Source organism: Tupaia chinensis, unplaced genomic scaffold (genome assembly GCF_000334495.1).
Source record: "Tupaia chinensis unplaced genomic scaffold, TupChi_1.0 Scaffold144336_1, whole genome shotgun sequence".
Classification (NCBI taxonomy): Eukaryota; Metazoa; Chordata; class Mammalia; order Scandentia; family Tupaiidae; genus Tupaia; species Tupaia belangeri.
Genome location: NW_006204194.1, coordinates 1,379,600 through 1,405,798, shown reverse-complemented (window position 1 = coordinate 1,405,798; position 26,199 = coordinate 1,379,600). Strand labels below are relative to the sequence as shown.

Sequence of the window (26,199 nt, the reverse complement as noted above, 5' to 3'; positions counted from 1 at the left end):
ATTTGACCAGAGAGAGAGAGAAAGTGAGAAAGCAAGCCACCAAGTCCAGGACTCGAACCATGGGTCGGCCATGTGGGAATGTCTAGCACCCCAACCACCATGCCACTTTCTGGTCCCCGTGGTGGATTTTTCTAGGCCAGCAATTTTCTCTTCTACATCTGAGATTCTATTTTCTGTATGATCTAGTCTGCTTTTAATACTTTCAAGGGAGATTTTGACTTCCTGTATTATAGACTTCATTTCTAACAGTTCCGTTTGACTCGTTTGTAAAGCCGATCATTCCTGCTGATGGATGGTGTGTTTCTTTCGAATTCTTGGAAGTTCAATCACACTAGCTTTGTTGGCTGGAGGCTGAATTATGAGTAGAAAATCTTCATTTCTCCTGTCCTCTGAAATGACTAGTTCGCAGGAGCCATGAGGAATCCTCTTCTGTTCTTTAAGCCTCTCAGGCAGGGATCTGAACTGTGGTTAGCCATGGGGGATCCATCTCCTTTAACCGCTAGGCCATGGGGCCAGGCCAGGAAGCTTCTTGAGGTGGCCTCTCTGGAGGTTTGGGAACCACATAGCCCTTTGTCCTTGGTCTCTCTGTTCTCCCTTCATACTCAGAGAGGAGTGAGGTGAATGAACTAAGATCTGTCTCTGAGCCCTAGCTTTATGACTTGAAATTCGGTTTGCCTGTCTCCAACTCTGTGGCCCCAGTGAGGTTGCATCATGTGTGTTTTAGTAAATAAGTTCAGCCAGGTTAATGCTAGCTGTATCTGACAAACTCCGGTCTCAGTAGCTCAGCATATGAAAGCTGTTTTCCTCACTCATACCAAGGTCTGTGTGGATTAGTGGGGAGCTCTGTATCACACAGTCTTGCAGGGACCTAGATACCTTCTATTGTCAGCCCATGGCTTCAAGGATTTCCTGATATCCCCAACTGACAGAGGATGGAGAGGCAGGAAATCACACACACCTCCAGAAGCAGCAGTTCCACTCACATTCTGTCCACAAGAACTAGGCATATGGCCTCATGTGGTCCCATGGAGCTGGGGAAAGTGTCTCAGGTCTTCGTTCACAGAAAAGAGCAGGTGGTGTGGTGAACATTTGCTTAGTCCGCTCAAGTCTGTTCCTGGAAATTGGTAGTGATGGTATTTTCTTTGTCATTGGTTTGTGTGGGGAGGATGTAATCACTTGGTGCATTCATGCCAAAAATAGCCTGGTGTCTGAGCCAGAGTAAGTGACTATTCAAGAGAAACCGGAAGGGGGGGGACCAGCAGTTCGCGTAATGGCTCTGTCGCTGGACTCCCACGTAGTCGACCACGGTTCGCGTCCTGGACCCGGTGGCTTAAAACTCACGCCGGGCGCGGGTGCGTGCGTGCCCAAGATCCCGGGAAGAGAAGGGATTGCGGTGTGGCCATCCCCCCGGGGGGTGATTTCTCACTTTCTGTCTCTCTGTCTCTCTCTGTCTGTCTGGTGAGCGCATGTACCCTATAGCAAAAACCTCTACAAAAAAAAAAAGAGCGAGAAAGCTGTGGGCATTATTCATATCAGATTAGTCATAAAGAATTATATCTGGGAACCAGCAGTTAGCGTAATGGCTATGTCGCTGGACTCCCACGTAGTCGACCACGGTTCGCGTCCTGGACCCGGTGGCTTAAAACTCACGCCGGGCGCGGGTGCGTGCGTGCCCAAGATCCCGAGAGGAGAATAGAGGAGAAGGGATTGCAGCGTGACCATCCCCCCTGGGGGGTGATTTCTCGCTTTCTGTCTCTATGTCTCTCTCTGTCTGTCTGGCGAACGCACGCGCCCTATAGCGAAAAAACCCTCTTCAAAAAAAGAAAAAATAAATAAAAGGAAGCAAAGAGAATGTTCTTGCGAATCTAACATCAGCACAGCCTATAATCCAATAGTTTCATCCCAGAATACCAGCACCATGTAGATATAGCTTTTTTTTTTAAAGAATTATTTTATTTAATTTTACATATCCATTAATTTATTTTTTAATTTGATGATAGACCAGAGAGAGAGAGGAAGAGAGAGGGAAAGTGAGAAAGCAAGCCACCAGGTCCAGGACTTGAACCATGGTCAGCCACGTCGGAGTGTCCAGCAGCTTAACCATCATACAACCTGCTGGCCCCTTATCATTTATTTTTTTAATCTGATATAGGGCACATGTGTTCATGAGAGAAAGAGAAAGAGAAAGAGAGAAAGAAAGAGAGGGGAAGTGAGACAGCAAGCCACCAGGTCCAGGACTTTAACCACAAATGGCCATGTAGAAGTCCAGCAACTCAGAATACCACGTCACCTGCTGGCCCCAAGCATATTCTGAAGTTGATAGAGAAAGGATAAAGTTAGAAAACAGAATATAGTGAGGAAGGGATGTCAAAAAGAGGTGTGGCCTAGATTCAGGGGTAGAAATTGGCCATGGCTAGAGGCAACACCTTTCCCACTAGGTGAAAGAGAAGCTACAGAGGGACATGTAGAGACAAACATGAAAGAGTGAAAGATCAGGCAATACAGGGAAGTGGACTTTATTTTCAGCATGAAGACTTGCTGGTGATGTGGCCAAATGCTGAGATATCTGTGCCTGGGAAAGTGGCAATTGTTTGAATAGGCAGATACAGGGACTGGTGGGGACAGAGGTGCTGAAAAGCTGTCTGAAGTCACATCCAGTCTTCTTTTTTAAAAACAAAATTGCCAGACTGTGCATGTGTCCACCAGAGAGAGGGAGAGAGAAAGTGAGAGCACTTCCCATGGGGCATGGTCACATTGCGATCTCGCCTTCTCTTTCTCCCCTTTGGGGATTTATGGCACACAGGCTCATGTCCCCATCGTGTTTCAACTGCTGAATCTGGGACTCAAACTGCATAGTTTGCAAGGTGGGATTCAGTTGCTTCAACCATCAGCCCCCACATCCAGCCCACATCCAGCCTCCTAATATTCTTGGATGGCAAGATCCTTCACTGACACTTATGAGGTAGTAGGAGGGCGTGAGGTCTTGGGTTCTTTGTCAGGCATGTCAAATTCTGTGCTTTTAAGATGGTCAAGTGGAGCCTGACTGGGACCAGCAAGGTTGGAAACTGACTGTGTGGAGCTACAGAGAGGCTGGACAAAGAGTTTAGGCATGTTCAAGATATTCAAGTGGAGGGAACCAGCAGTTGGTGTAATGGCTATGTTGCTGGACTCCCACGTAGTCGACCGCAGTTCGCGTCCCAGACCCGGTGGCTTAGAACTCACGCTGGGCGCGTGTACGTGCGTGCCCAAGATGCCGAGAGGAGAATAGAGGAGAAGGAATTGCGGCGTGACCATCCCCCGGGGGGTGATTTCTCGCTTTCTGTCTCTATGTCTCTCTCTGTCTGGCGACCACACGTGCCCTATAGTGAAAACCTCTCCAAAAAAAAAATTCAAGTGGACATGAGAGACTGAAGGGAGGTGGGGATCAGAAAGACTTGGAGGGACTGCACAGACACAAGCTGGATGAATAGCCAAGGAAGGAACCTCCAGAGTACAGAAACCATCACTCATCACTCTGGTGGCACCAACTAATCCACATGAGAACCCAATTGCTGTAGCAACCCATGAGTGGGACAGAGAAAGCCAAAAATCACTTGGACATTTTACAAAACTGAAAGTGCAAAAGTACAAGGGCAAAGGACGACATCTCAATGTATAACAGAATGGGTGGATAGAGAGGGTGCTAGGCAGAATATAGCAGGAGAGAGAAACTCTAAGAAAAAAACCATATTCCTCAGAGTTCAGAAGGAAATGTGAGATGTAATTTTTTTGGGGGGGGAAGGGGAGGGGTTTTCACTATAGAGCGCCAGACAGAGAGAGACATAGAGACAGAAAGCGAGAAATCACCCCCCGGGGGGATGGTCACGCCGCAATCCCTTCTCCTCCATGCTCCTCTCGGGATCTTGGGCACGCACGCACCCGCGCCCGGCGTGAGTTTTAAGCCACCGGGTCCAGGACGCGAACCGCGGTTGACTACATGGGAGTCCAGTGACATAGCCATTACGCTAACTGCTGGTTCCCCTCTTTGCTTCCTTTTAAAAATTTTGCCAGGGGGTATATGTGCTCACTGGACAGAGAAAAACAGAGAAAGTGAGAAAACATTTCTTTGGGACATGTTTATGCAGCAATCTTTTTCTTTTCTCCTTCCTTTTAGGATTTTGGGCATGAGTGCACACATGCTTGGTATGTTTGTTGAGCCTCTGGGTCCAGGACACGAACTGTTCAGTCTTCCATGTGGGATCCAGCCACTTTCACCACCATGCCACTCGCTGGCCCAATTCTCATTGTTTTCTACAGAAGGTATACCTCTTTGCACCTCACCAGCAAAGTATGGGACATTCATTCATCTGTAATCTGTCAAACACTTGATACCGTAAGGCTTCTTGATTTTTGCCCATCAGATAAGTACAAAATAGTATCTATCTACTGTGTTTTTTATTCGCATATTTCTTGTTGTTAACAAGTTTTAATGACTTACATTTTTGGCAGACCATTGTCTGCTGTGAAATGTCATTTCATGATAGGTGCCCTTTATTTTCCTTCAGTTTTCCTATGGAGCATGTGCACTTGACAGACAGAGAAAGAGAGAGAAATGAGAAGTCAACTCCTGCAGTGGATATGGCCACATTACAATCCCTTCTTTTGGGATTTTGGGCACACATGCATCTGTTGTGTTTGTTGTGTGTGTGTGTGTGTGTGTGTGTGTGTGTGTATGTGTATTCACCTGAACAGTCAGGGAACTTTCACTATTTTATTTAGGTTTTCATATTTTCAAATTCCAACCAGAAGCTAAATGCAATTGGAAACCAGTAAGCCCTCGTTTTACTCCAAAGGAACAGGATCTTTCAGATTTACTCCATGAAAGAATGCACCCCTCAAGCAAAGCTTTACTTCATTTAAAAGAAAAAAAAGAAAAAAAAACTATACAGTAGTCTTTCCTTATGTGCGTCTGTTGTGTTTTTCAAGCTTCTAGGTCTGGGACTCGACTTGCCCAGTTGGTTACTGGAATTTAGTTGCCCATTTTTCTGTTATCTTGTTTGCCTTTCTCCTTTTGTTTCATAGGGATTATTTGTACATTCCTGATACTTATATTTTATCAGTTATATGTGTCGTAAATATATTCTAGTTTTACTTTTGTTTTTTCACACTGATGTATCTTGGTGTTTTTTTTTTTTTCTTCTAGTTTTGAAGAGATTTTTGCTATAGGGCACATGCACTCACCAGAAATACAGAGACAGACAGAGAGATAGAAAGCGAGAAATCACCCCCCGGGGGGATGGCCATGCCGCAATCCCTTTTCCATTCTCTTCTTGAGATCTTGGGCATGCACACACATGCGACTGTCGTGAGTTTAAGCCACCGGGTCCAGGGCTCGAACCGCGGTCAACTACATGGGAGTCCAGCGACATAGGCATTACGCTAACTGCTGGTCCCAGTCTGTTGTTTCTTGTTGAACCAGAGGTTTCCTTAAAGAGAGATTTTTGCTATAGGGTGTGTACACCCAACAGAGAGAGAGAGAGACAGAAAGCGAGAAATCTCCCCTCAGGGGGGTGGCCACACTGCAATCCATTTTTCTCCATTCTCCTCTTAGGATCTTGGTCATGCCTGCACACATGCCTGGCATGAGTTTTAAGTCGCCAGGTCCAGGAATACGTGTGAGTCCAGCAACGCAGCCATTTCGTCATCTGCTGGTCCCAAGTAGTTCTTATTTTAGTGTAGTCTAATTTATGACGTTTCATCTGTGAATGATTTTTTTCTACCCCAATATCAAAGACATTGTTTATTTTATTCTAAAGGTCTTATTTTCATTCTGCTTTGGGAAGTGAATTTTCCTACCAGCGTTTACTGAATATTTTCTCTTATCCCTAAACTCCTATATCTCCTCTGCCATCTACTAGAGCTCCATATGTGTGAGCATTTTTCTGAGTTGTCTTTTGTCTTTTTGTTGCCTATTGGTCTTATCTCTGTCAGTACCACTCTGCCTTGTAAATCCTGTCTTCAGAATATTAGTGCTCTTAACCAGCGTTACCCAAGTCAAGCTCGGATTCAGCTTCCTTCTGTCTTCATCTGTCTCTGGATTCTCATCAACACCATGTTTTCTTGAATACTACAGTTTCTTTGTATGTTCTGTCACTTAAGCCTCAGTGCCTTTCCCACTTTTTTTTGTGGCACTCCATTTAGGGAAATTTCCCAGCTCTCTTCCTTTTTTTTTTGAGAGGTTTTTCGCTATAGGGCGCGTGCGCTCGCCAGACAAAGACAGAGAGACAGAAAACGAGAAATCACCCCCCAGGGGGGATGGCCACGCCGCAATCCCTTCTCCTCCGTTCTCCTCTTGGGATCTTGGGCATGCATGACGCACACGCGCCCAGCGTGAGTTTTAAGCCACCCGGTCCGGGATGCAAACTGCGGTCAACTATGTGGGAGTCCAGCAACATAGCCATTATGCTAACTGCTGGTCCCTCCCAGCTCTCTTCCTATTCAGGATTAGCCAAATGCAGATTAAGGACACTGTTTGCCCTAGTCTTCTAACTCTACTGCAAGTTCTTCAATTGCTCAAAATTACATACAGGTTCGTAATTTGATAATAAGACTCAAAACTCCCTAAAACTGGGGCCAGCACTTGGCATGGTGTTTAAGATGCAGGACTCCCACATGGCCAACCGCAGTTTGAGTCTTGGACCCGAGTGCTTGAAATTCATGATGAATGTCTGTGTGCACGCATACCTAAAATCTCAGAAGAGGAAAAGGAATTGAAGCAGGCTACCTCCCCAAGGGACAATTTTTCACTTTTTCTTACACTATCTCCAATGAGCACATGTACCTATAGCAAAAAACTGGGAGAAAAAAAAAACCTAAAACATTTACGGACAAAGGATATAAATTAGAAGAGATGGGAAATGTGGGGCTGCAGAGGCTTCAAACATGAAACTTATGTACTCGGGGACTCGTTACATGTTATTGATGTACAGCATATGTGAGAGTATTGCCCATCCAGAAAGTTCACAGGAACTTAGGTGTTTAGAGTTTTGTTGAGCTTCATTACATAAGCACGGCTGATTGAATAACTGTGTGATTCTTTCTCTAGTCCCCCTTTCCTCTCCAGATGATATGTTATGGCTTGAAGTTTCAACTTACTACTAACATGACTCTCTGTGGCTGGCCCTTACCCTGAGTTATTTCTCTCTTTTTCTGGAGAGGTTTTTGCTATAGGGTGTGTGTGCTCGCCAAAAAGAGAGACAGAAAGCAAGAAATCACCCCCCAAGGGGGGATGGCCATGCCGCAATCCCTTCTCTTCCGTTCTCCTCTTAGGATCTTGGGCATGCACGCACACATGCCCAGCGTGAGTTTATGCCACCAGGTTCAGGACTCAAACCGCAATCGACTACATGGGAGTCCACCAACATAGCCATTACACCAACTGCTGATCCCAGTTATTTCTTTAGAACTTAACCAAGGACTGAGGGGTGATTTCTCACTTTTTATCTCTCTGTCTCTGTCTGTCTGGCGAGCGCATGTGCCCTATAGCAAAAGCCTCTCCAAAAAAAAGAAAGAAAGAAAGAAAAAGAACTTAACCAGGGGCATATAATGAGATACCTTTATATAAATATCTAGTCTGAAATTGAGGTATTTTCACTCTAGACCATCTCTACTTTCTCAGTTTCTCTATTTGCTCTCCTATTCAAGGAATCAAGAAGCAAGGACAGAAATTAATTAATTAATTAATTAATTGCAAACCTGGAATTCAGAGATACCAGAACAGACATAATCACTGTTTTCATTTTCATGTATTTTTCTGAAGTGGCAGTTTTGTTTTTTCTCTGTTGTCATTGCTAACATGCCCCCTTTTGTCTTATACTTTTTTCAGGTGACCAACAAAAATCCAAGAACACAGAACCTACCACTTACAAGCCAATCTTATGTAAGGGAGTTTCCATCTGGGGAGAACTAACACAGGGAGGCTCAGGGAACCCCCAGTTAATACCAGCCAAGGATCAGGATGGCCCATCTAAACCTCAGGAAGGATATTTGAGACCAGGTATAGATCCCCAGAATGAAAAGATTCTTGGGAAAATGAGCTTTGAACACGATGGTTTAGGGAAAGCTGATGGTGTGTGTTCAAGGATTATACAGGAGCAAGTCTCTGCAAGAGATGCTGTTCATGACCTGGATACACATGGATCAGATAAAGAGCCCATGATTCAGGAAGAGGAAAATATTTTTAAATGCAATGAATGCGGAAAAGTTTTTAACAAGAAGCGTCTTCTTGCTCGACATGAGAGGATTCATTCTGGAGTGAAGCCCTATGAATGCACAGAGTGTGGGAAAACCTTTAGTAAGAGTACTTACCTCCTTCAACACCACATGGTCCACACTGGGGAGAAGCCCTATAAATGCATGGAGTGTGGGAAAGCATTCAACCGTAAGTCACACCTGACCCAGCACCAGCGGATTCACAGTGGAGAGAAGCCTTATAAGTGCAGTGAATGTGGAAAGGCCTTCACCCACCGCTCTACTTTTGTGTTACATAACAGAAGCCACACTGGAGAAAAACCTTTTGTGTGCAAAGAATGTGGGAAGGCTTTTCGTGATAGGCCAGGTTTCATTCGACACTACATCATCCACAGTGGGGAGAATCCTTATGAGTGCTTCGAGTGTGGTAAAGTTTTCAAACACAGGTCGTATCTCATGTGGCACCAGCAGACTCACACAGGGGAGAAGCCCTATGAGTGCAGCGAATGTGGGAAAGCCTTTTGTGAGAGTGCAGCCCTGATTCACCACTACGTCATTCACACTGGGGAGAAGCCCTTTGAGTGTCTGGAGTGTGGGAAAGCCTTCAACCACAGGTCATACCTCAAGAGGCATCAGCGGATTCATACTGGGGAGAAACCTTATGTGTGCAGTGAATGTGGAAAGGCCTTTACCCACTGCTCTACTTTTATCTTACATAAAAGAGCTCACACTGGAGAAAAACCTTTTGAGTGCAAAGAATGTGGAAAAGCATTTAGCAATAGGGCAGACCTCATTCGACACTTCAGCATCCACACTGGAGAGAAGCCCTATGAGTGTATGGAGTGTGGGAAGGCCTTCAACCGCAGATCAGGCCTCACAAGGCACCAAAGGATTCATAGTGGAGAGAAGCCCTATGAATGTATTGAATGTGGGAAAACCTTTTGTTGGAGCACAAACCTTATTCGACATTCCATCATCCACACAGGAGAGAAGCCCTATGAGTGCAGTGAATGTGGAAAGGCCTTTAGTCGCAGCTCATCCCTCACTCAGCATCAAAAGATGCATAATGGGAAAAACCCTACTGAAGCAACAGATGTAGGAAGACCTTATGCAAGTGGGCAAACTTCAGTCAACATCCAAGAATTTCTACTGGGGAAAGACTTTTTGAGTGTAACCACTGAGGAAAATCTTTTGCAGGAGGAAACATCTTACATGGCATCTGACCATTCATACCAAAGAGAAACTGCACAGGTATCTTCACTGTGAGAAAACCTGTTGCAGAGTATATCACTTGTCAACTAAGAGTCATATTAGATATTAACCCAATTTAAAACCTTATTCTTCATCTTAGAATTTTTGTGTGAGAAAGACCCAGTGGTTAAATGTACTTAGGAAAACCTTTAGCTACATATTAGTTTAGAGTGCAGTGCTATCTCAGGAATTTTTATGAAATAAGACGTCAGAGAGAAAAAAAATACAAGCACTGCTTCTTTCATACCATTCTGCCAAGTCTATGGTACTTGGTCATGGATTTCTTAGTTTATTTGAGTGGAGGGAATTATTGCTTCGGAAGTAAAGGGCCTTGACCCCTTATGAGTCTTTTGTATACATTTATAGTTGTGCCATGTCTAGAGACTTAGATCTGGAAACTTAATGAATGTCGTCTTTGTTCCACATTGTTGTTTCTATTCTTGAGGAGTGTAACTTTTTATGAAGAATGAAAGCCTGAGGTACAAAATGCATTTTAACTAAAGGAGATAGGAAACATACATGAATGGGCACATTTTACTGTACCACTTAAGACTTGAATTTTTATTTTATTTAATTAATTTATTTTTTTGGAGAGATTTTTGCTGGAGGGCACATGTGCTTGCCAGAGAGACAGAAAGTGAGAAATCACCTCCCCACCCCCCAGGGAGGATGGCCATGCCACAACCCCTTCTCCAGTCTCCACTCAGGATTTTGGGCATGCACGCACACATGTCCGGTGTGAGTTTTAAGCTGCCAGGTTTGGGACTCGAACCTCAGTCAACTGTGCGAGTCCAGCGACTTAACCATTACTCCATCTGCTGATCATGAAGTCTGATTTTGTTTTCATCTTAATTTTATGTTGTTTTAAATACCTAGCACTCCAAATTTTTCTTGATTCTTCCCATCTATTGATATAGTTGATTGGTAAGTTGAAAATTGGGTAAAATGACATTCCTCTCTATTCTTTTTTAAATTAATATAGTATTCCTGGCTCATTTCACCTCCCATATATACACTAAGGTTAGTTTTTTAAATGAAGATTATTGCTTATATTTTAATAAAAATTGAGTTAAAATATAGATTAATTTGAATGTCAGCATCTTTGATGTGCTGAGTTCCAATTCATGAATGTTGGTACATCTGGGTTTTTTTTTAAGTATTCTTGATTTATTTCATGATTGTTTTATTAGTTACAGAGTATACACTTAAAATAAAATGTATATCTTCATTCCTTAGTGAATGTAAATGATATTTAAAGTTTTAATAATCACATGTTTGGTAGTATACAGAAATATAATTATGTGATACTGTTATGCTATTACAACCTTGCTGAATTCATTTATTCTAACATTTTTCTTTTAAGAGAAATTTGAGGATTTTAAAAGTTTTATTTCTTCCTTTTCATCTGTATACTTTTATTTCCTTTCCTTGTATTATTGCACTATCTAAGACTTCCATTATGTTATGTAGGAATGGTGAGAAGACATTGTTGCTTGGTTCCTGATACTATTGGGAAAATGTTCAGTTTCTCGTTAGTACAATGTTGTAAGTTTTTAAAAGTTTCTTTATCACATTTAGAAAGGTTCTCTCTATTCGTAACTTGCTGAGATTTTTTTTTTGTTATGATTAGTTAGATTTTGTTAAATGTGTCTCCATCACTTGATGTAATCATGTGACATCATTAGGTTGTTGGGGAAGCCATGCTGTATCATACTTTCTATGTTTTTGTGTTTAAAAAATGCATCATGACTGTCCCAGCAACCCAATACTTGTTTAGTCTGTTGATATATTATACTGATTGTGATTTTACTATTGAACCAGCCTTGCATCTTTGGAATAAGCCCCATTTGGCTATGGACTATGCTTTCTAAAATATGTATTATTTTATAGTATTTCATTTACTAGTATTTTGAAGTTTTCCTCTAATTTCATGAGTGATAGTGATCTGTAGGAAGTTTTGTTTTTGTTTTTGTTTTTCCTTTTTAGAACTGTTGTCTGGTTTTGATAGCTAGGTGATAATAGCCTCCCAACCTGAATTGAGAGGTACTCTGTTTTCTTCAATTATATGGAAGACAACATATAGAAATGTAGTATTTGTTAACTTTCCCCAGCTCTGTTTGGACTTGGAGTTTACCTTCTAGATCTTTTTAAATTATGTATTTATTTTATTTAACAGATGTAGAACTATATGGAGTATTTCATATTGGATGGATTTTCAGAGTTTGTTCTTTTAAAGGGATTTGCCCACTTTCTGTACACTTTCTGACTTGTTTAAAGCATTGTTTGAAATGTTCTCATGTTTTCTTGATGGCAACAGGATCTATATTTATATTCTCTTTTTCATTTTTAATATTGGAAATGTATCCATTCTCTTTTTATCTTTGTTAATCTTCTTAGACATTTATCAATTTTATCGATCATTTCAAATAACCAGCACTTTATATTATTGATTTTGCTATACTGTCTATTTGTGTGTGTGTGTGTGTGTGTTTATTTTTAAGAGATTTTTGCTATAGGGCATGTGCCCCCACCAGAGAGACAGTTTTTAAGAGAGAGACAGAAGGTGAGAAATCACCCCCCAGGGGAGATGGCCATGCCACACTCCCTTCTCCATTCTCCTCTGGGGATTTTGGACATGCATGCACACACACATGCCTGGCATGAGTTTTAAGCCGCCAGGTCCAGGACTCAAACCATGGTTGACTACGTGGTAGTCCAATGATGTAACCATTACACCATCTGCTGGTCCCACTGTCTTCCTGTTTTAACTTCACTGAGTTCTGCTGGATCTGCCCATTTTCCTACCTGCTTTGACTTTTGGTTATTTCTTGAGATGGGTATTTGCATTATTGATAAAGGCTATTTTCTTAGAGTTAAATTCTATAAATTTCCCTCATTTCACTGTTAACTTCATCCCAAGTGGTCTGATATGTTTTAATTACATTTTATTTCATTCTAAAATTTCTTGATTTTTTTAGATTTTTTTCTTTAACCCATGAATTATTTAGAAGTATGTTATTTCATTTTCTCATGGTTTAAAGTATTTTCTGCTATTTGTTATAGTTTTCTAATTTCTTTTGCATTTAGTATGATTTTAAATTTGTCGACTTATTTTTCTACAAGTCAGGATATTGTCTGTGTTGTTCTCTATGGCTGTTTGAAAAGAACGTGTGTTCTGCTGTCTTGGATGGAGTTTCTATAAAGGTCTACATGATCCTTGGAACCAGCAGATGGCATAATAGCTGTGTCACTGGACTCTCATGTAGTTGACCGCAGTTTGAGTCTTGGACCCGGTGGCTTAAACTCACGCTGTGCGCATGTGTGTGCATGCCCAAGATCTGGAGAAGAGAATGGAGGAGAAGGGATTGCGGATGTGGCCATCCCCCCAGGGGATGATTTCTCTTTCTGTCTCTGTCTTTCTCTGTCTTTCTGGTGAGTACACACATATATATATATATATGTATATGTATAGTGTTTTGTTTTGAGATTTTTGCTATACGGCGCATGTGCTTTCCAGAGAGACAGAAAACAAGAAATCACCACCTCCCCAGGGTGATGTCCACATTGCAATCCCTTCTCCATTTTCCTCTCGGGATTTTGGGCACGCTTTCACACAAGTCCAGTGTGAGTTTCAAGCCACGAAGTCCAGGACTTGAACCACATAGTCAGCCATGTGGTAGTCCAGTGATGTACCTATTATGCCATCTTCTGGTCCCAGATATTCTGTATTCTTGCTGATTTTCTGTGTAGTATTTCTTCAGTTGCAGAGAGAGTGGTGTTGAAGTGCTTAACTGTAATTGTGTAATTATCTGTTTCTCTTATAAGTTCTATTAGTTTTTGCTTCACATAAGTCAAAACTCTGTTGTTTGGTATATATACGTGTAGATTTGCTCATTATTCTTGGTGTGTTGACCCTTTTATCTTTATGTAATATCCCTTTTTACTCCTGTTAATATTCTTGACTCTGAAATACTTTTTCTGATGTTTATATAGTTACTTCAGCATTTTTATTAACCTTTGTATGATTTCTATTTTTCCATAATTTTTATGCATTTTGCATATTTCTTTTAATTGGTATATCTAGACCATTTAAATTTAAAATAGTAATTGATATGTTCATACTTACGTTTTGTTGGCCAGTGTATGATTTGGTATTTTTCTTGTAGATTTTTTGTTTTTTCTTTCTAATGGCTTCAGTGTTTTTAGAATTCCATTTGAGATATCTGTAGTTATCTGTAAAGGTGATGTATATCATCTTTTTTAGTCGTTTCTCTAGGTATATTGCAATACAACCATGTAACAGCACAATTTAATGGTATCAATAATTTAGCACTTTGATGTTTAAAATTCTTACATCTATTAGGTCCTTTACATCACTGCAGTCCCTTCTCCTCTTGGGATTTTGGGCATCCACTCTCAAGTCCCTGATATCTCTTTAAGCCACTATGTCTGGGACTTGAACCGTAGACTCTGCCATACAAGATCTAGTACTTTAACTACCATGCCGCCCGCCATCCTCAGGAAGATAGAATTTTTGCTTTAACTTGTTTTTTTAATTCAGAGGGTACACGTGCTCACCTCAGAGAGACAAAGCAAAATGTCAAGTGAGAAAGCATCCCCACTCCCCCCCCACACACACACACACACAGAGAATGGTTGTGCTGCATTTCTCCCTCATTTCAGAATTTGGGGCACACATACACATCACCCTGCACATTAAGTTGCCAGGTTTAGGACTCAAACTACACAGTCAACCATGTGGGATCTAGTCGCCTTAGCCATGCCACCAGCTGGCTCTTGCTTCAGATTTCAAATATATTTTATAAAATCCATGAGTAGCATAGTCTGTTTACCTCTCCTTTAACCCATTCCATTTTCCTTTTTTGAATGCCCAAGCAGTCTTTTGTTAATGTTTCCTTTCTGTTCAGTGAACTTCCTATAGCCTTTCTTCTAGCTATAGGCCTGTGGATAATAAATGTTCTTTTTAATCCCCCATTCATCTAAAAACATCTTTCTGTTTCTTTTAACCTGAAGGATATTTTTGTGTGATACAGAATTCAGGGTCAGCAATTATTTTTTCCTAGTACTTGTGAAACATGTTTGTTCTTTTTGTCCTTTGTTGTTTCATATAAGAAATCTGTTACCATTTAAACCATTTTCCCCTGGTTTTTAATTCATTTATTTTGGGGGGGTAGGGGAGAAGTTTTTGCTATAGGGTGCATGTGCTCGCCAGAAAGACAGAGACAAAGAGACAGAATGCAAGAAATCACCCCCTGGGGGATGGCCATGCTGCAATCCATTCTCCACTCTCTTGGGATCTTGGGCATGCGCACACACACACACGCCTGGCATGAGTTTAAGCTACTAGGTCTGGGTGAACCATGGTCAACTACATGTGAGTCCAGTGACATAGCCATTACACCAACTGCTGGTCCCTTCCCCTGGTTTTTAATTTCTATCAAGCTGCAGTCAATTGTTTTTAATTGCAGTGTTCAGAAATTTAATTTTGTGTATGGCATGGAATGTTTAGAGACTTTACTGTGTGGTGTTTAGCTTTTCAATCTGTAGGTTTATGCTTCTTTGCCAAATTTGAGGACTTTTCAACCATTTTACTTTAAATATTTTCATCCCCCCTCTCTTTTCTTTTAGGAACTCTAGTAACACAAATGGCAGATCATTTGTTATTGTCCCACAGATTCATCAGGCTCTCTTTTTATTTTTCAAGCCTATTTTCTCTCTGTTCTTCACATTTATTCATTTCTATTTTTGAGCTCACTGATTCCTTCTTCTGTTATAGCTAATCTGTTGTTGACTGTAACTGTTAAGTTTTCATTTGGGGGTTTGCGTTTTTTAGTTGTTCATTAGGTTCTTTATATACATCTTCTGTTTCTTTGCTTAGTTTATAATGCCAAAGACAGACTCTGAGAATCAGATAAAAGCATGTAGTTCAAAGTCATGATTCTCTGGTGGTTTGTCTTGAAATTTAATAGAAGTCCTAAATTGTCTGTAGAGACAGAAGCCTGTAGTCTTTTTTTTTTTCAAGGTGCTGCATAGGTTTATTGCTCTGCTTTGGTTATTATATTCTTCATACATGATTCCAAAAAACAACCCTGTACCCCATTAATATGTAAACCATCAGGTCAACTGAAATTATAATGTAAAAAATAATAACTAAGCCAGTTGCCTATAAAACACTATCTTGAGTTATCCAGCTTTTATCAAACTTGCCATATAAAAATACCAAAGGTAACAATAGCCATCATTCATTGACTAATTTCTGGAGTTACTTCTACTGCTCTACCCAACTTGGTCTATTCTAGGGCCAGTACAGAGCTACCTTTACAGCAACATACATGACAGAAAACACAAACTTCAGGGAGTACTGGTTACATTGCTGGACTCTCACATGGCTGACTTGCAGTTCAGGTCCTGGACTTTGTGGCTTGAAACTCACACCGGGTGTGTGTGAACGCAGGCTTGAAACTCATGCTGGGCACATGTGTGTGTCCAAAATCCTGAGGGGAAAATGGAGACGTGATTGCAGTGTGGCTCTCTCCCCTGGGGAGTGATTTTGTTTTCTGCCTCTGTCTCTATGACAAATACCCTATAGCAAATAATCTTTAAAAAAAAAAAAAACGTTTTGGAACAAAATACAGATTTTGTAATCACCAGTCCTTTGATGAAACAATCTCTGAGCCTCAGTTCTCATAAAATGGGGAGATTTTATTGTAATGAGGGCTTTCCTTAAGCTAAGCTGCAGCCTTACCCCCATTTTTAGCCAGTCTTTGAGCATTGTTTATATTGTTTTCTTTTGTTCCTGATATATCACAGTGCTTCAGGCATGTGCATGCACACACACACACACACACAATAGGGACTCTGCACCATTCCTGTTTTTTAATTTTATATATGTATGTGTGTGTGTATCTTTTTTCCTTACCAGAAGATGCGTATGCTCTCCAATCATGTTTTTCAAGCCCCCAGGGCTAGGATTCTGACCAATGGGTCAGCCATGTAGGATCTGCCCCCTTCACTAGTCCACAACTCTTCCCGGCCATTTTTTGTTTTTTGTTTGTTTATTTTTTGTAATTCCATTTGTTATTATGTTTTAATTTGACCAGAGAGAGAAAGGGAAAGTGAGAAAGCAAGCCACCAGGTCCAGGGTCCAGACTGTGGTTGGCCATGTGGGAATCCAGCACCCTTGTCTACCATACCACCTGTCGGTCCCCCACCCTTTTTAAATTTGCCAGTGGGTACATGTATTTATCAAAGAGAGAGAGGGAAAATGAGAAAGCACTCCCCCATAGGGGATGTCATACTACAATCCCTTCTCCATTTCTACCTCCCTTTGGGATTTTGAGCATTGACATGTACATGTTCAAATCGCCAGTCAGCCAACCATCTGAATCAAGTCACTTTAACCAACATGCCACAGGCTGCCCCCCTCACCTATATATGTATTATGTATGTGTGTACACAAGTTTTTGCTATGGGGTATGTGCACTTTGCCAGAGAAGAAGAGAGGGAAAGTGAAAAATCATTCTCCAGGGAATGGCCATACTACCCACACTGCAAAACCTCCACCAGTCTCAGGATGGGGCCACATGCACATGCATCCTGTGTGATCTTTAGCTGCCAGGTACAGGACTCAAACTGCACAGCTGGCAATGTGGGGTCCAGCACTTTAACTTCCACACCATCTTCTTGTCCTGCTGCCCTCCCTTTTTAATTGCCAGAGGATGCATGTTTGCCAGAGGGAAAAAGCACCCCCAATGATCATGCTGCAATCCCTTTCCCTCCATCTCTCTATCCTGTTAGGATTTGGGGTACACACACTCCCAGTGTGTTTTTCAAGCTGTCAGGACTGGGATATTTGAACCAGAGTCAACTACTTGGGATCCAGTCCCCTTAACCATTAGGCTACAGAGCTGGCCCACCATCCGTTTATTTTGAACCCCAGATGCTCCATTGTTTGATTTTTCTCTTCTGAGTTCGTACGCTCACTAGAGAGAGAGAAAGCAAGAAATCCCCTCCCGGGGGTGGTGGGGGGGGAAACCACACCACAATTCTTTATCTTCCATTCTCAGGATTTGGGGCACACAAACACTCATGGCTGGTGTGAGTTTTAAGCCACTGAGTTCAGGACTGTGACCATGATCGAGTACTTGGAGTCCAGCAATGTAACCATTACACCCTCTGCTTGTCCCAACATCCTTTCAGTTGGTAGCTCCTCTTGATGAGGCAGTTTGTTAACTAGAGGTCCAACTGGCAGGAACAACTCTTGATCATCTTCTCTTCCAGACTGGGACATTGATCTTGCTTGAGTACTGATATTTGACACAGCTGAGATTCAGACGGACAGAGTTAAGACCACAGGAGTGTCATCCTCACCTGTACCACCTGTAGTCTTTCATATTGGACTTCACACTTTTTGTTTTTTGGAGAGGTTTTTGCTATAGGGCGCGTGCGCTCGCCAGACAGACAGAGAGAGACATAGAGACAGAAGGCGAGAAATCACCCCCCAGGGGGGATGGTCATGCTGCAATCCTTTCTCCTCCATTCTCCTCTCAGGATCTTGGGCATGCACGCACATGCGCCCAGCGTGAGTTTTAAGCCACCGGGTCCGGGACGCAAACCGCAGTTGACTATATGGGAGTCCAGCGACATAGCCATTATACTAACTGCTGGTCCACACATATTTTTATGAACAGATCTTAAAATTGAAGACAATCTTTAGACGATTCCAAATTGTGTTCTCCAAGGAAGGTTTGTATGTAATATTCTCATCAGAGAAATGATCACTCTTCTTCTGAGATCATCCTTACCCTTTGTGGTTGGACACATTACCCCCTCTGCCCACCCTGACCTACTTTGTAGAATCCCTATGTGTTTCTTTCATACAGGTTGAACATCCCCAGTCTGAAAATCCAAAACCTCTGGAGTGCCAACGTGACACACCACAAGTGGAGAATTCTATACCTGACCTTGTGGCAGGTTGTAATAAAAATTCAATACAAAAATCCTGCATAAGTACACCTTCAGGAGGCTAAACAGGTGGCGTGGTGGTTAAGGCACTGGACACTCCTACATAGCTGACCACAGTTGTAGACCCGAACCTGGTGGCTTGCTTTCTCACTTTCTGTGTGTGTGTGTGTGTGACACGGGGGGTGTCAAATTAAATTGAATGAATGAATTAATGAATAAATAAAATCTTTTTTTTAAGTACTTACTGGATCCCATCCTCAACATACATCATTATATATATATGCAAATATAAAATAAAAAATATAGGGCCAGACATTGGTGTGCTTAAGGTAGCTGTATCCACATGGCCAGCTACACAGATTGAGTCCTGGACTTGCTGGCTTGAAAATCACACTGGATGCATGTACATGTGTGCCCCAAATCCTGAGAGAAGAATGGAGCATGGCCATCCCCCCTAGGGGGTACTTTCTGACTCATTCTCTCTCTCTCTCTCTCTCTCAGATGAGCACACATGCCCTAAAGAAAATTCCAAAAGGGAACCAGCAGTTAGCGTAATGGCTATGTCGCTGGACTCCCACGTAGTCGACCACGGTTCGCGTCCCGGACCCGGTGGCTTAAAACTCACGCCGGGCGCGTGTGCGTGCGTGCCCAAGATCCCGAGAGGAGAATGGAGGAGAAGGGATTGCGGCGTGACCATCCCCTCTGGGGGGTGATTTCTCGCTTTCTATCTCTCTGTCTGTCTCTGTCTGTCTGGCGAGCACACGCGCCCTATAGCAAAAAAAAAAAAAACAAAAAAAAACAAAAAAAAAAAACCCTTCCAAAAAAAAAAAAAGAAAATTCCAAAATAATCTAAAATACACAAAATCTGAAATACTTCTGGTCTCAAGCATTTTGAATAAGAGTACCCAGTCTGTACTGTTTGATCTTATTAACCAGCTTCTTTCCCCATATCCTATATCTATGTTCAAGTCTCCAGCCTCACCCTCAGAGGGTGGACACACCCTACTCACCTACCAAGCTCTACCTGTCCCTTCTTTCTCTTGCAGGCATCGCCTGTGTAACCTGTGTGCATTCTCTTGACCTCTTAACATCCTTTTCACTCCATAGACAATAGTGTGACTTCTATCACTGTTACCCAGCTTAAGCCAGTATCACAAATATCTCTTGACTCCTTAACCACTAGGACTTTTTGGACTTTTATATCTCTACCCACCTCTCTGATTTGATGGTGTTTTCTTGTCTTTGATTTCTGTGATTTTTATTAATGGGATCTCTGGTCTTTTTTTCAGTCTTTTAAACATTTTCATTTCCCAGGACCCATGATGGTGATTGCTTTTCTATCATGCACCACGTGAGAGTGAATTCCTTCTATAGGCACTTTACTTTGGGTGGTAGTCAAATTTCATCAAATCCATGCCTGCAAATTGAATGGTTCTCATGTCCATGACCACCTGATCACCCTTCCAAACTCAGTATTCAAACACGCTAAGCCTGTATACATGGATCCTATGACTATGGTATTTGCCATGGGGGTACCCATAATAATCATCAGTGCAAGCAAACAGTACTACTGAGTCTCAGGCATTGTTTTGTATATTTTCACAAATTGATTTTTTTTTCTTGCTGTAGAGTGTGTGCACTTACGGGGGGTGGGGAGAAATCACACACACTCCCCAGGGAGGATGGCCATGCCATAATTCCTTTCCTCTCTTCTGGTTTCAGGATTTTGGGCACACATGCGTGCGTGACTTTCAAGTCTTTGGGTCCATTAGAAATGTGGGATCCAGTGCGTTAACCTCCATACCACCTGGCCTCACTTCTTTTAACCTTTACGACTCTGTTTGAGATAGGTATTATTTTTCCCACTTTTCATATTAGGATACATAGACACAGAAAGGTGAAGGAATTTTCCCAAGTCTGGATTTAGAGCCTAAAAGCTATGGAAGCTGGCTTCATAATCCATGCCCTTACTATTTTATTGTCTCTCTGGATGTGTCTTTGTTTTTCTGGTCAATATTCATTTTTACTAAAATGGATCAAACAATGCTCATTTGTAACCTACTGTTCTCATTTAACAATACATCTTAGCCATTTCCTCAAGCAAGTCACAGAAATCAAACTTATTCTTTATTAACTACATAATCTGTTCTAAGTGCAGAAAACAGAAAATGTTAGGGTTTCAGGAAATGGAACTGAGTAGAAAAGAAGAGTAGAACAGGGCTAAGGTATGCATTTGCTTTAGAGGTTGTATTTGAGGTGCCTGAAAGAAACACAGTGAATCCTCCTAAATTCTGCCTTGCAGCCCACGCCAGATACATCAGAACTCTTTTTTTTTTTTTTTTTGGTGGGGAGAGGTTTTTGCTATAGGGTGCGCGTGTTCACCAGAAAGACCAAAACAGAGACAGTGAGAAATCACCCCCTAGGGAGGATGGCCACACCACATTCCCTTCTCTTCCATTCTCTTCATGGGATCTTGCGCATGCACACACATGTGCCCAGCTTGAGTTTAAGCCACCACGTCCAGGACTTGAACTGTGGTCGACTACATGGGAGTCCACCAACATAGCCATTAGGCCAACTGCTGGTCCCAGAACGCTCTCTTTTTCTTTTTATTCTTTTTAAGTTTCATATAGTGTGTGTGCTTTCCAGAGAGAGAGGTGAGAAAGCACTTCCCCCTTCTCCTGGGACGTTGGGCACACACACCCATGCGCCCAACATGTGCTTCAAACTGCTGGGTTGAGGACCCAACCACAGTTGGCCATGTGAAATCCAGCTACCTTCACAATCACACCATCAGCTAACCTGCTTTTTTTTTTTTAATCATCCCCATATCCAGCCCTTTCTGTTCATTCTACCTTCTTGTTATTATATGTGTTTAAGTTAATGGCCACATACAATAGGGTATTTTCATTATCATTTTGGGTTACCTCACAGTGTTTAGCACAAAGCTGTGGGTATAGGTGATACCATACATGATACACATATACATAAATATGACATACATATATTGACCTTGAAAATAACCTATGTGGACTTTCACTGACAGGTGTATATAATTTTATCAGTCATAATAAATTATTGTCTTGAGGCCTGCTGGTAGCATGGTGGTAAAGGAAGCTGGATCTTACATGGCTGACTACATAGTTCAAGTCCTAGACCCTGAAGCTTGACAAACTCACCACATGCATGTGTGTACATGCCCAAAATCCTGAGGAGGATGGAAAAGGGATTGCAGTGTGGCCATCCCCACCTTGCAGAAGGAGAGTGATTTCTCATGCTCTCTCTGGCAAGCACATGCACTTTATAGCAATTAATTACTGTATCAGGATCCTCAAGACCACCTCAAAGTTTGATTATTTGGTAGGAAGGAAGACTCACAGGAGTCAGCATTTTGTCATACTCTGTGGCTCTGATTTATTATAGCACAATGATAACAAAGCACTCAATAAAGAGTGAGAGAAAAAATCAGCACAAACTTCAGAGTTCTGTCTCTGATATCACAGAGGATGTGCCTTATTTAACCTTCATCTGGGATTTGGGACAACATAGATATCTACTGCAAAATGTCAAAGGATACCCATTGCCTGTAGTTTTTACTGGGATTGCTTTTTAACATATGCCACAGTTCAAGACCTCCAGAAGGGTAGTAGGTCCTTAATATAAACCACACTATTTGCACAAACAATTGAGGCAAATGGAACCACTCCTATTTCTGTGAACAATGGACAACCTGAAATTTGACATCTCAAATTCAGACAGCTACCAGTGAAACTTGGAAGCTCAAAGGATAGCAGTTTCAAGCCTGGTCTGTTTTCTCTTTACAGTCACTTTAAAGAGACGTAAATGCTGAGTAACTTCAAGTTTGTGTAACATTAAGCAAATACAGTTTTCTATAAAAGAAAATCATAATTTTGAGGTGAAGCCTTATAAATTGTAAACTATTGTAACTGTAAAAGTCAATGTCAGTGGAAATTCTTAACTAACAATTAGGGTTTAATAATGATAGGAATGTACAAAGTCTTGTAAGAAAGGACTTAATCCATCTAATATGTAGATGCGGCTTCAAGTGGTTTGACTTGCAGATGTTCCCTTTATTAGTTTTTATTTCTGTAAAGAAATGCTGTGTGTTCCTATAGCACATACATCAATCATTTGTCATCTACACTGTCCTGCTATTGAAAATTGTAGTCTCTGACTACAACAAAGAGGGAAAGACATGAAGTTTGTAATTTCTGCATTATTAAATGCAGATAACTTGAAATTAAAGAATATGTCGTTGCAAGTCTAATGCCTTTCCTGTATCTTTCTGTGAGTTCCACTTGGGAAGGGGGAGCAGCTGGCCCCAGCTGGGAGGGCCATCTGTATATGGTAGAGACCCATGGGAGACTGGTCTCTTGGTATATATGCAGCTTCCCTTTATATGCAGACCCCAGCCTACAAATGGCCTTTTCTCTCCTCATTGTGGAAAACTGGAATGACTGCAATGCTCCATTCTATATTTCAGTTTTGAGGACTTAAGATTTTAATGTTTTGTTCTGTTTATCTTTTCTTTCTTTTTTTATTTTTTTGACTATAGAAGTGCCTGTGCTCTTATGCAAGAAAGAAAGATGAGGGAGAGAGGGAAAGTGAGAACGCACTCCATAGGGGAGACAAACACACCACAATCCTCCTCCATTCTCTTGGGATTTATGGGCACACATGCACATGTGCCTGGTTTGTTTTTCAAGTCGCTAGGCCTGGGATTCAAAGTACACAATTGACCATGTGGGATCTGGCCATCTTAACCACCACGTCACAGGCTGGGTCTTTTATTATTATTATTATTATTATTATTATTGTTATCATTCATAACAGTGTGAGAGTGAGGTGAGGAGCACCCTCCATTAGATCTGATCACATCATGATCCTCTTACTCTAGCGCATCACATCTTGGGCACTCTGAACATGCCTGGCCAAGGACTCAAACCACAGTCACACGTTTGACTCAAGCCATGGTCACATGATCTACAGGATCTGGCTTCTCTTGAGCAGTGCATTACCACTACCCACAGAGCCAGTCCTCAGCATGTTTTTTAATCTTATTTTAATCCCCTTTACTCATGATAAGATGCATATGCACACACGAGAGAGAAAGCACCACCTCCCCGAGTCGGGGCTAGTCATGCCACAACCCTTCTTCCTCTAGATCTCCATTTCCTCAGGATCCTGGGCATGCCTGCTACCTTGCCAGAGCAGGGACTTGAACCCCAATCAGTCATTTGGAATCTGGCTCTGCCTATTTTATTCAGAGTAAAATGCCAACAGAGGGAATTTAGTCACTCATGAGATGCTCGACAATAAAAGCAATCACTGTGATGGATCCTGCCTAGTGCTTAACTACTGTGTTATGAATCCAACTCATTTTTATTTTGATGTTTTGGCCTTGCTGATCCTAGAGAAACTGCCCACCCTAGGACTAGTTCATTCTAAGTGGTAGCAAGGACTCCTGTGGGTTATATGCCTTTCCTCTGCAAATCAAGCAACCCAGAGCTCATACACAACTACCTTCTTTATCAAAGTCTCACATAGACTTACTGTCTCCCTGTGTAACCATCCCAGGGCCAGATACCAAACAGCTAGGGACAGTCCCTCCTGGAAGTATACAAATTAGCCAATCCTAAACCTACTTAACTTGCTCACCTTGGCTTGACCTTTCCTTCCTGCAAAAGCAAATAAAGACTCTTGCCCGTTCTTGTCCTCACTCTTGCTGTCTGACCAACATTGGTGGTGTGTCTCCATGTGGCCTTACAAAGCATGGTGTGTGCCCCTTCCTCTTGGAAATGGAGGAACAAAGTATCTTCACTGGTCTCCTGATCTGTGGTCTCCCCATAGTAAAGTTGACATTTCAAAATAATCTACCTGAAACCATTAATGAAGTAGTACATTTTTAAAATTTAGCAAAGGGACCAGCAGTTGGCGTAATGGCTGTCGCTGGACTTCCATGTAGTCGACCACAGTTCAAGTCCTGGACCCAGTGGCTTAAACTCCCACTAGGCATGTGTACATGTGTGCCCAAGACCCCGAGAGGAAAATGGAGGCAAAGGGATTGCAGCGTGGCCTTCCCCCCTGGGGGGGGGGAAGTGATTTCTCGCTGTCTCTCTCTGTCTTTCTGGCCAGCACACACGCCCTATAGCAAAAACCTCTCCAAAAAAATTTAGCAGAGTAACTCAGCCATTTCAGTGTGTCATGTCCAAAGAACTGGGTGCACCAAGAGAGATTAGGTGGAGAGCCATGGATAGAGAAGGGATCCATGCCAAGGAGAGACTGTCCAGGTGGAACAGTAACCAAGTACTTCTGAGACCACTGTTGAGTGGGATCCCACTGAACCTAATGGTTTAACAGAAAGGTAATTCCAGATGCCCTTTTCATTACAAAGACACAACTAATTCAGGACCCCAGATATACACCTCCAAATACTACTGTGTCAACTATCCAATTTTTTGAGGTCTGAAAGAACAACTTTTTTTGTATATTGTTTCCTGGTTCTACTTACATCATTTGTTGTCTTATCTTCCCTTTCACAGGTATCTTCATCACTCCGTTCTTACCTCTGAAGGCATTTATACCTATGTAGTCTTTTCAAGCCTTTGTTCGCTATACTTGTGCAAACAAGGAAACAGGAAAAATACACCATGACTTTTCCGTCGACCCAGTATCACTGCTTTCAGGTAAAATAACACACACACACACACACACACACACACACACACACGTGAAGTATTCCCTTCTCACTTCGTCTCTTGTTGATACTTGGTATCACAATTAGTGATCACTCCCTTTCCCCATCTTTTGCCTTAGATGTCATCACACCTGCAAGCCTGGTTTTCATCTGCATGTTATTTTCTCTCTCACACTCCATGATACCTTTGCAATTGGGCTTGACATCAACTGTGATCTTTCTTAAGTCTGTTTTAGCTCCAAATTGCAATTTTTGTTTTTTCCTCCCTCAGTTTCTTTGAGGAGCCACTTGGGGCTGTTTTCCTCCTTGTGCAGTGTTTCCACTTCTCCATTACTTCATTTCTCTTCATTTCCCAAACCTACCCTCTTCTCGTGAACCTCCTTACACCACCACCTCTATGTCACTGTGGCAAAGTCGATAGTGACTACGTGTTATAAATCCTAAGTCCTTGCAATTATTAGGCTCTGAACAGAATTTGATTCGCTGTAGTACTCTGTTCTTGAAATACTAAAACATTCTCTTTCCTTATTCTGTAATATTTTCCTAGTTTGTTCTCTCTTTGGGTCTCCCTCTCCCTTCCTCTCTTTTCTCAGTGGATTCATCCACGTCTTGCCATCCATCAAGTGTTTCAATGTCTAAAGCTTTTATCCTCATCTCTTTTCGCTCTCACTGTATGAGTCCCCCCAGGTTGTATCTGTGCTCGTGGCTTCCGTTATCTTTCTTGCTTTGAAGACACTGAAATGTGACGCCCCTGTCCCGGGTTTTCCTTGCAGCTCTACCTCTGAATTACCGACGAGCCACTCACTTTCCCCACACGGGCATTTCAAAGATACCTCAGTCTCCACCTGACTTACATTTAAGCATAACAGCATTCTCCCTAATCCTAGTCTATTTTAATCTTCAACACTTGCTGGGACCGAGGGACTGTCGGGCCTCCGGAGCCTCGACTTCCGGGCGCAGGACGCGGGGACCCGGCGCGGTTTCCTGCCGGACGCGCCGGGGCGGGACTTCCGGCT

The 26,199-nt window shown here is 42.1% G+C and overlaps 1 protein-coding gene and 1 long non-coding RNA gene across 4 annotated transcripts in view; one reads left to right on the top strand and one right to left on the bottom strand.

Moving 5' to 3' along the window:
• Nucleotides 1-26,199, top strand: part of LOC102469013 (zinc finger protein 805) — an 86,661-nt gene that overhangs the window by 47,880 nt on the left and 12,582 nt on the right. Inside the window, exon 4 of one of the 3 annotated variants that reach the window (XM_027767601.1) lies at nt 8,273-9,280. In XM_027767601.1, the coding sequence (XP_027623402.1) occupies nt 8,273-9,280 (1,008 nt within the window). Of the gene's footprint in view, nt 1-7,864; nt 9,904-26,199 lie in introns of those variants that run through there. The other 2 variants (XM_014583514.2, XM_006166758.3) reach the window with 2 other exon arrangements.
• On the bottom strand, nt 9,887-25,044 carry LOC102469426 (uncharacterized). Its single transcript, XR_337127.2, has 3 exons — nt 24,998-25,044; nt 13,607-13,713; nt 9,887-9,954 (listed from the first exon to the last, which is right to left on the bottom strand). It is a non-coding gene; the product is annotated as an uncharacterized LOC102469426 (long non-coding RNA).